Source organism: Lepidochelys kempii, chromosome 11 (genome assembly GCF_965140265.1).
Source record: "Lepidochelys kempii isolate rLepKem1 chromosome 11, rLepKem1.hap2, whole genome shotgun sequence".
NCBI classification, from domain to species: domain Eukaryota; kingdom Metazoa; phylum Chordata; order Testudines; family Cheloniidae; genus Lepidochelys; species Lepidochelys kempii.
In genome coordinates, this window is record NC_133266.1 from 28,526,570 (window position 1) to 28,536,919 (window position 10,350).

General features: G+C 36.9%; 1 protein-coding gene across 12 annotated transcripts in view; it reads left to right on the top strand.

Annotated features, from left to right (window-relative positions):
• The window catches only part of FMNL2 (formin like 2), a 259,314-nt gene extending 252,942 nt beyond the window's left edge, over positions 1 to 6,372 (top strand). For 4 of the 12 annotated variants that reach the window (XM_073305474.1, XM_073305477.1, XM_073305483.1 and 1 more), the window contains one exon: positions 1,978 to 4,280. In XM_073305474.1, the coding sequence (XP_073161575.1) occupies positions 1,978 to 2,093 (116 nt within the window). In that variant the 3' untranslated portion in view covers positions 2,094 to 4,280. Of the gene's footprint in view, positions 1 to 346; positions 479 to 1,977 lie in introns of all 12 variants that reach the window. The other 8 variants (XM_073305479.1, XM_073305482.1, XM_073305485.1 and 5 more) reach the window with 4 other exon arrangements.
• The last annotated feature ends 3,978 nt before the right edge of the window (positions 6,373 to 10,350 follow it).

Sequence of the window (10,350 nt, forward strand, 5' to 3'; positions counted from 1 at the left end):
AATTGGTGGTGTTTCTTTAGACCCAAAGAAAAGCTTTACTTGACCAAAATCTATGAACCTTAATGATCTGTAGTCACTACCAATGATGGCACACTCCTCTCTGGATTAGAGTTTTATCACCAGTGAAAAATGTGAAATTTAAAGATGGTTATTTGGAGCCTACTTGGAATTCCTTTCTCCCCAAAGAAACCCAGCTTAGTACAGCCTATTGTGATTAAATAACTGATCAGAACATGTAAAACCATCCCAGGATGTCCTTAACAAAGCACTAACAATGTACTAATGCAACAGATCTTTGCTTCTTACTGTGTTGTTTGTCTTGTTTGGCTGTTATTTTTCCATGCAGTGTTGAAGACAGTGCCCTTTACCGCTCGAACTGCCAAGCGTGGCTCTCGGTTTTTCTGCGAACCTGTTCTCACTGAGGAATTCCATTACTAAACTATTACTCTTTCACACCTGATGCTCTTAAAAGGTTGCTGTAGGTTTTTGACGTTTCTCCATTTGTATGGATCTCAGGCAGGGCCACATGAATGTTAAATGGATAGGAATGTCTGGTGTCTACTTGGAGTTGTATTTTATGTCATCACATCATTGCACGTTCTTGTATTTCGATTCTTTTGTTATATCCCATCAACCTTGCGCATGACACTTTTGGCTATCCTCACATTTCAAAGCCACCATTGAGCTACATGACATATGTCATAGAAAAGCAAGTGATGAAAGTCACAGAATGCTACCTATAGAAATGCAGCTTTCTTGCAAATCGGATGCTACAGTTTACAGAAGGGTTAATGGGTCAAATGCAATCATAAATGTGACAGTTCACCTGGTTTTTCTATGGCATCTCTTCTGGGTTCTAGAAGTCCCCTTCTATGTGAAGTGGCGTATGTAGTATGCATGCAGTAAACTAGACTGCTCTATTGGGAAGTGGAATTGCAGTGTGCATGAGCTGAGCTGAACTTTCATGGGCTTTGCTTCCGGACTTGCAATAGTTACTCATGATTATATACTTGATCTGGGGATTTTAACCAGCACTTGCATGTTTGTCTGCACGTACAAGGAATAAAATGTACAAAATCCTTTCTCATCCTGTCACATCCACATTTATTTTTCAGTTCCATGCCAACTTAAACATGATTGGAAATGCCTATTGAACAAACAGAAACAGAGTACAGAGGGTGGCTACATGGTTTGGCTATCAGTAAAGGTGGGAAAAAAAAAATCCAGAATGATTCTCCCTCTGCTGAGGGTGAGACTGGGGGCACACTCTGTAGTGTCGTGGCCACTCTGAATGCTGGTTGCAGACTTGGACTTCTAGGTCTAGTCATGGCAAAGCTGTATTAAATGCAGTCTTAGAATTAATTGGAGCATTTTATGCTGGATTCCTGTTTGGTCAGAGCCAACTTCAGAGGATTGGATGAAGAGAACATCTAACTATGGATATGAGGGAAGAAACTAGAGAAACAATTTTGTTCTCAAAATTCTTTAGCAATCACAGCTATTACTGATACATATTGGCATGTAACTGGATATATTTACATCTTGTGGTGTAAACTGTATAAAGGGTGTGTTTAACACAGCATGTATCTGTTAACACTGTTGTCTTTGTTATTGGTTCTTAATCAAAGACAACAGCGTTTCATTTCTTACTTTTGCAATGTATTTTTATGAGAGCTTCTTAGTAAGATTGCAAACTATAATCAGCTCAATAGTTATTTTCTCTTTCAAGATAATTGCTGTATTATCTTCCTGGAGCCAATCTTCAAAGCAGCTTGGAATTTTGTTAGCAAGAGACTAGGATGGCCATCTTGTCCTTTCCTTCCTGTTTCTAACCTCCTCTTGTAGCCTTGGCCTCATTCCTTCTTCTTGCTCTCTTGGCTAACATGCCTGGGATTTTTGAACACTAAGTTGAGTTGCTCTTCTTTTTCCATCCCATTTTTTATTTAACCATCATTTTGTGTTTTTTTTTCTGTTTAGCCCTAAAGAAGAATAATATCACTAAATTTCCAAATGTTCACTCGAGGGTAAGGATTTCTTCTAGCACACCGGTGGTGGAGGATACACAGAGCTGGCAAGCATCACTTTTTACTTAGCTTCCTCCTCTCTCTGTATGCCAGACAAATTGCTGATAAATATGACTAAATGTAATACTGGTGAGAGTCCAAAGACATAAGGTACACTAAAGATTTTAGAATGTCAGTGTCCCTTAAATATCTATTTTCACACTTGTGTTATATGGCTTGGTAGAGCACGGGCTAAGATGAACTACATTGCTGCTCATGTACAGTCACTGACTTCCATGTGCATCTTGACTCCTGATTCTGGGTTTCTTTCTCTCCTCCCTACTACAGATCTGCAAGTTTTGGGAGTAAATAAAGCTCTAGAGATACAGTAATGGCTTCAGCAAATGCAGAGAAATTAAAATAAGGGACAGCTTTCAAGCCTTTTTGGTTTTAGAACTTCCCTTGAGTTGGGTAGGTGTGTCTCTCCCACTATAGCTTTCCTAATAGGTACAGTGGACTCCCAAACTTCTCCCCTTATTGGCATTTGGGAAGGGTGAAAGCCCTGTCCTCTCTCCCTGGCTCAACTTTCAGCAAAACAAAGGGCTATACATCCAGCATTATGATTGACCAACAGGGGACAGATGGAAAAGATGCCAGACGTTTTTCATATAAAATGAAGTGACCTTTATCAAACTATAAAAGATGATTGAATCATAGGACTGGAAGGGACCTTGAGAGGTCATCTAGTCCAGTCCTCTGCACTCATGACAGGACCAAAAGATTGTTTGACGTATGGGGGGGAGGGATAGCTCAGTGGTTTGAGCATTGGCCTGCTAAACCCAGTGGTGTGAGCTCAGTCCTTGAAGGGACCATTTAGGGATCTAGGGCAAAAAGTGGGGATTGGTCCTGCTTTGAGCATGGGGTTGGACTAGATGACCTCCTGAGATCCCTTCCAACTCTGATATTCTAGGATTTGAACCATGAATGCTTACTATGACTGGTGCCCCCTTTCCCTGGCCCTTTTTTCCATTTTGGCCAAAAAATTTGGCCCCTCCAAGTTTGCCAAAATAGTTATCAGTGTCCTATGCCCCATCACGCCCCAGAGCTGTTCCCCAGCCTGTTCTGCTGCTGTCAGGACTGTACTGCACAGTGCTTCAGGGGCATGTAGAGTACACCTAAGAGATAGGCAAGAAGCTGCACAAATCCATGTGCAGGCAGGAACAGCATGCATTGTCTGCCCCTGCTGATAGTGTACACATGGCTGGGGGAGCCAGGAGCTGCCTTTAAACAAAACACCAACCAAGCTATTACTGCCAAAAGCCATGTAAGCTAAGATATGGAAAGGGCTTCCTGTACCCCAGCCTCACTGAAATTTCCTCCCTAGCAGAAGAAACTTTCCCCCCTATTAGGATATCAAGGGACATACTGAGCATGCTCAGTATATCCCCAGTCATCATTCCCAAGAGACCTACTTCCATAAATGGCAATCAGGACAGATAGATTATGACCCAAATTTATCCCCATTGTAATTTCTGACTTCACTGGGAAGCGGTGGAAATTTAGCTGGTCATGCAAGCATGAAGTCGTCATTCTGTGGCTGCAGCCATGTGGGAAAGTATTTTTGGATCCTCGTCAGACTAGTAGCAGAATAGAACCTTTACATTTTTACCATATAGTAATTGTCTAGTATCCACTTTTTCTCATGGTCCTTTTTTTCCCAAAGATAAACTTATAGAAGGCATAAAATCATTCTTGCTTTGGAAAGAGCCATTTAAAACATTATCCTACTTTGAGTTTTTATTCAGGTTCCAGCCCCTTTCAGAAAAATTCTACTGATTAAATTACGATTCAAGTGATTACATCTAAAAAAAAAATCTACTTCAGCTCTATTGATTTTAATTGATGTTGCCTTTCCCAATGACTTTATTACAAATAAAATTATAATCTCCAGCAAAGCAGAAGAAAAATTTCAAACTTGACAGCATGAATCTATTTAGACAAGAATACCACCAGTATTACCTTTTTTGGTGTTTATTAATAAGGACAAATCATATTTGTTTAATTCTCAAGGGGTTTAAAGGCCCTTTACTCTTTCTACACAAGCTGCTTTGATTGGCTGCCAGAAGGACTTTCTTTTCTAAACAAATGACATTTAGTTTACCTGTTTCTGATATCCTATTTCCTTTTTGCAGATCTTAGAAACCAGCCCTACAGACGAGCCGATGCGGTAAGGAGAAGCGTTAGGCGACGCTTTGATGATCAGAACTTGCGCTCTGTAAATGGTGCTGAAATAACCATGTGAGCTGGAGATTTGCATGTGAAAAGTAGAGCGTGTGCTTGAATGATACCTTGTCCATGTGAACTATATGTGCTACCATTTAATTATAGCCTTGAATACAGTAAAATTACCTTCTGAAGGGCTCAAAGACATAGAAAATGCATAGGAACGTAAAAGTGATGGGCTCTCTACTCAACCATAGCTAACAAGTGCCTAAAAGTGAAGTACCTGCTCAAATTAATCAAAGCAATAGGACTTGATTTGATTGGGTATCTTTTTACACCAATACATTATTCAGTATTTTTAACCAAAATGTAAAATACATGATTTTTTTTTTATTACATGAAATTTAGTGATTGGTCTTCAGTGGCCCTTCTTGATTTCCTGACAGGTTGTAAATAAGTAATACTTGGATGCAATCTGCTGTGGACTTAAGCTTTTCAATGCATTCCTGTCCTGTCCACTAAGGAACTAACCTTGACCTTCAACTGCACTTATTAACATTTTTTAATATATATATTTAAGGGCTTACCATGTGCAAGGGGGAATTAATTACAAAATGAACTGTACCTTTCAACCATACACAAACCCCTGACTAATACAAATGTGTTAAAGACATAATTCAGTGAACACAAGGTTTATATCAAATGAACACAAACTATTCTTCATGTTCAGCTTCTGCTTTTTGTATGCCAGTGTGCAACGTGGGATAAGCAGTGAGGGATAGTTGGGAGGGTATGAATGCATTGCGAAGATATATGAAACAAGAATGTTGAATAAGACTCATTTACTATGTTCTTCAGATAGAGGCAGCTTTTGAATAACAATGTGTATTTATTAATTAGCACTAATATTAACATCTCATTAATCAGTATTAGGATTTCTGAGGACCATTACTGTTCAGTTATTAACTCAGTGAAATAATCTTGTGCCCTGCTGAGAGAGGACTTTAATACCCATGTATAAGCTTTAAACTTGCATCTGCATTGAGCAAGAATGGTAACCCAGTAAGTATGTTTTTCCTTTGACAATCGAGTTCTGATCACTTAATACAAAGGGACATTTGTTGTTCAAATGCATCCCAACTTCTAAATTCTTAGTTTTTCTATATTGCATTTTACACTTTAAAATTGAGCTTATTGTATTAGGCGTGGCAATATTTAAATATATACACAGTGCTACTGGTGCAGATCAATTTATTGTTATAAGGGAATTTTATTTTATCCTACCATGGAAGGGCACTTGATCTATTCCCAAGTCAAGAACTGGACTGATGCTAAATTTATACTTTCAAAGAAGATACATTTTGCTTGTGGCTTACCGTTCCTGGTAGCATTGCATCAGTATGTTAATTGTAAAATTTATTGTATAGTATTTAACCACTGAATTTCTTTTCTTTTATGTTGTGCTTTATGTGAACCACTGGTGAAGGTCCCATTTTCCTTGAATAATGTGTAGTTATATGAATCTGTTTTTAAATGTACAGATATTTTGCTACAAAATTGGTGCAGTTTTTTATGGTTTTTACACTTCTCTTTAATTCCCACTTTAGCCTCTGGGTAATATTGTAAATATTGTTTAAAAAATGCAGCCACCTGTGCTATACAATCTGAATGTTATTTTAACTTATAGTTTTGTTTTTTATATTTAACTAAATGGACAGTTTGGGGCTCAGTTACCACATTGACTGCCACTTACCTATTTACAGAAAGTTTACATTAAAACTGCCACCTATTCTCTCATTTACAGCAGCGTGTACTCAACATGCGAAAGAGAACATGCCAAGATTGCCTCTTTCTTCACTCATAGTGACAAGAGTTTTATTCTGTGTAAGAAAAAATAATTTGGCAACGTAATTTAAGTACATTTATTAGTCAAATGGGTCAAACTCGTAAGCTCAGAAGCTTTTTATAACTTAACTCTAGACAGCAAATAATGTTACCATACAAGTGGACTGTAATATTGGCATGTTCTCTTTGATGTTTTTCTAGTAATAGACCTGCTTCTTAGCAATATTAGAAGTGTTTTATAAAAGCAGTTCATGTTACTTTTCTGGTCTGTTCATGGCATATGATCAAATAAACTATTTACACTACTACATGGTAATCCATGGCTCTTTTTCTTTGGTGTGTTTATACTACATTTTTATGCAGAGGTTGCTAGCAAATGGATCATGATGATGGAACAACTTATTCTTACAGAAATAATTGTCACTTATATCTGCAGTTTATCAACAGAGACTGAGGGGGCGGGGGAATCACAAATTCCAGGTTTTCTCACTAGCTTCTGCCTTATGCCACAACTTTTTGCAAAACTTAAGCTGTCTCATCCTATGATTCTGTATTTTTGTTTTGGAGAGAAACACTGCACAACAAAGCCTGCTTAATCTAGCTCACAGACAAACCATAGTAATGGCAAAGATGGAAAGGAAACGCAACCCATTCTGTAAAGCTACGCTTGGTCCCATTTCCATGCTAACAGTATTAAACATAGGCAATAAACAAAGTCAACTCAGGTGGAGGTAAGACATTCATTAGAAACCTCAAACTTTGGCTAATTTTCTCCATTCAAGTCAGCAGACTTACACCAGGAAAGAATTAAGACCATTTTCTTCGTGCTGTTCACCTTAGAACTCCTTTTCAACAGAGTGCGTTTGGCCAATTTTTCCTACCAAGCAATAGTTTCTTAGGACCCTGGCTGGGTTGGAAGAAAACGAAATTTTGTGGCTTTAAAAAATCTTCTCTTTTGTAGCAACTGCAAATAGGATGAGCAGAGACCGCTTTTTTTTTTTTTTGCAGGGAGTGGTGGTAATATGGAGTCACAAAACCTGCATTTTACCACTGGAGACGCTCAGTAGCTACTTCTGCAATGTCCTGTCCAAAATAAACATGGTTTATGCAGAAGTAAAATTCACCAATAAACAATTCAGTTAAATCTGCTAAATGAAGCAGTTTATCCTGGTTCTGGCATTACAATAATCACAGAAAAGTTTCTACTCTGAGCTATTCTAACAGTCTCAAGATCAATGAACAAAGGAAGTTCCTAGAGTACTTTTCATACAGCATTTTCCTCTCAAAACACAGGATCTCTGAATAAGAGTAACAGTGTACAAACTCACTCCCCTCCCCCGCCCATATCATTTAACATTTACAAACTCTTAACAACCCATGTCCTCACAGACCTCATTACATCTCCACTTAGGGCTTGTGAATGGGGGGGGGGGGGGGGCGCTCCATTTTTAATTTACAAAAAATACACATTTTTGGCTTGCAACAAAGAGATCCCAAATGCTGTGGATTTAAATGTAACAGTTTAAAAAAAATTATTTAAAGTAAAAGGAAAGTGACTCAGGCAGTATTTGTCTTTAGGCTGGTCTACACAGATTTTGTACCCCTTTAACTCTATAGGTATAGAATCTGCTATATAGTAAAGCAGTACAATTCTTTAGTATGCTTGTAGATAAACTAGTATAAAGTCCTTCTAGCTGCGTAACTTATTTCCAATCTAACTACATTTGTGCTCTGGGGTTTTACTGCTTTATACCAGTTTTTAAACCATTAAGTACAAAAACCATACTCTAAAGCAAGGAAGTGAGATTATATTAAGGACACATCACTATTCTGGGAAATATCAATATACAATATGGTTATTTTATAAACACTTCTACTTTTCAAGGTAGGTGTACCATAAACAAAAAACTTAAATACCTTAAATGTTTACTGATCAGTCACTAATTTTCATAAAGTCTTACCCTGGTCTAACTTCCTTGATAAACATTTCAAATCCTATACCTTTTGATTAACAAGCATTTCTTATTGTAGTACAATTGATAATAGATCTTGAGACACTGTCATATAAAAAAAAAGAATTTGCTTTTCTCAGCACTTTCATGCATAGTTCAAGCTGCTCTTTGAGTATAAGGTTTGTATTTACCAAGGCTAGGCACCCTCACCAGCACTCCATATCCCGTGAACAGATTTAATTAATATCTGAGTAAGAAAAACAAAAATCACAACACCTAAATAGACAATTCACCCCCAGGACTTTTTTTCTTCCCTTCTTCCCCCATCTCAAAAGAAGATTTCCAGTGATGCCAGGCAAAAATTGATTATGAGAAATACACTGCAAAAGAATAAAAATGTTGTAGCACATCTATTTACACAATATTTCTGCAGCAAAATTTAATCTATTAAAATAATAAAATGGCAGACAAGTTATTTATGGTGGTGGTGAATAAATTATGCCATAAATGTAATAAGGGGCATAAGTGATAACACAATTTAACAAAATGTGGTAAAGCTCAAATTTAAGAGAAAACCTCTTGTAACCAAACCTTAAGCCCTTTTTCAAAAATTTAAATTTAACAAAATAAATCCCCCACCCCGCAAAAAAAAGGGGGGGGAGGGGAAGGGTGGATTCAAGATAGCCCTGCAGAATAGGCGGATTCAAGTGAAACTGACTACGGACGGGAAAGCTAACTTTCAGTCAACCTGATCATTGTGCAAAAGAGACAAATAGCAAATCAAACACTGAGTTAGAGTTTTAAACATGCTTTGTTTTAGTAATCAATAGCATTATTAATAAAAGGAAAACTAAATTTACTTTGCCAGTAATCCCTATAATTTCAAGACAACTACAGAATCTGAAAGCAAGGGATTGTGATGCCTTTTGAGAAGAAGAAAGACTAAGACTGAATTTTGTTGTTGCTGTTTATGAGTAGATGGGAAGTGTTCTGCCTGTGGGTATTTCTATCACACAAGGAAGGAACAGTCCCATCCACTGAAAAACATGAGGCTGCAAAAACTTTTTTCTGAGGGGGGAGGAGATGGGAGGAGGAAAAATACTTTTTTCCTTAAGATCAGAAAACAAGCTGTGCCTTGCCAAAACAGATTTAAATGAGATTGTATTTCCTATTGGGAAGATTTTTGCAAGATCTGATTGAGAAATACAAAAGAAATACATTCCATTAGAATAATTTACAGTTACATTTTTTATTTTTAATGGAAAAATAAAGACAAACCTTTTAAAAGTAATATTTACTTAGAAACATGTTTCTTCATGTATACTATGCTAGGCAATAAAAGTATTTTACACAAATTCTAATGTGTTTTCAAAACCATTATTACCTGTCAAAAATTCTAAACTAATTTGCTACCTTTAACATTTCCTCAAATCTCTGTCAGTGTAAAACCAAGTATTAGACGTGATGAACTGTGTACTATCACCCCAAAATTTTGTGTTTTGTTTTTCACTATAGAGTTAACCTAATTGTTACAATACCAATGTATTTGCTTTTTTTAAAATATAAACACAGGAAAGTGAATTTTACAAGGTTAGCAAAATATATATATTTAAAATCTAACTGTAATTTTATATAGCCATATACCCATGATCAGCGCTCAATTCCTGACACACAGACTAACCTGCAACTTTCCACACTTCGGATAGTTGCTGGGCATGGTGCAGAAATATGGAACAGTCCCACTGCCAACATTTTAGTTCATTTGCAGTTTTTTGGATATTTAGCATGAAACATTTTATTATATATAAAATACAACGTATTTGAATTCTTTACCTCAAACCCTTCCTTGGCAAAAGTCATATAAGGTATTTCTTCAGTAACGAGTGATTCACAGGTATGTTACGTAGTGATGGATGACTAGCGTTTCTAATGTTAGATGTGTATACTGAATATTCTTTAGTACAAAAACCTGTCATTTCCTTCTTGAATATAGCAGACCAAGTATGTCTCTAACCAATATTTTCTTTCAACTGAAAAGTTTCAGTCTCAAAGAGCAACCTTAAAAAGTGTGACTCACTTACCCATCCTACTGAAAATATTCTGTGTGAATGCTGCAGTTCTAGGCATTGATCTTAAATGGGCTTTTTAGGCATTCATGTACTGGTAACATTTGTCATATGTATTAGAAAAAGGGATTAATACATTGAAAAGGAAGCTAAACTCTGTGCACAGTCTTCAAAATAAAAATTGAGTGAACACATGTTGCTTAATTCCATCAATCAGAGCTGTACAGAGTATTTAAAACTAGAAATAAATACCAGTACACG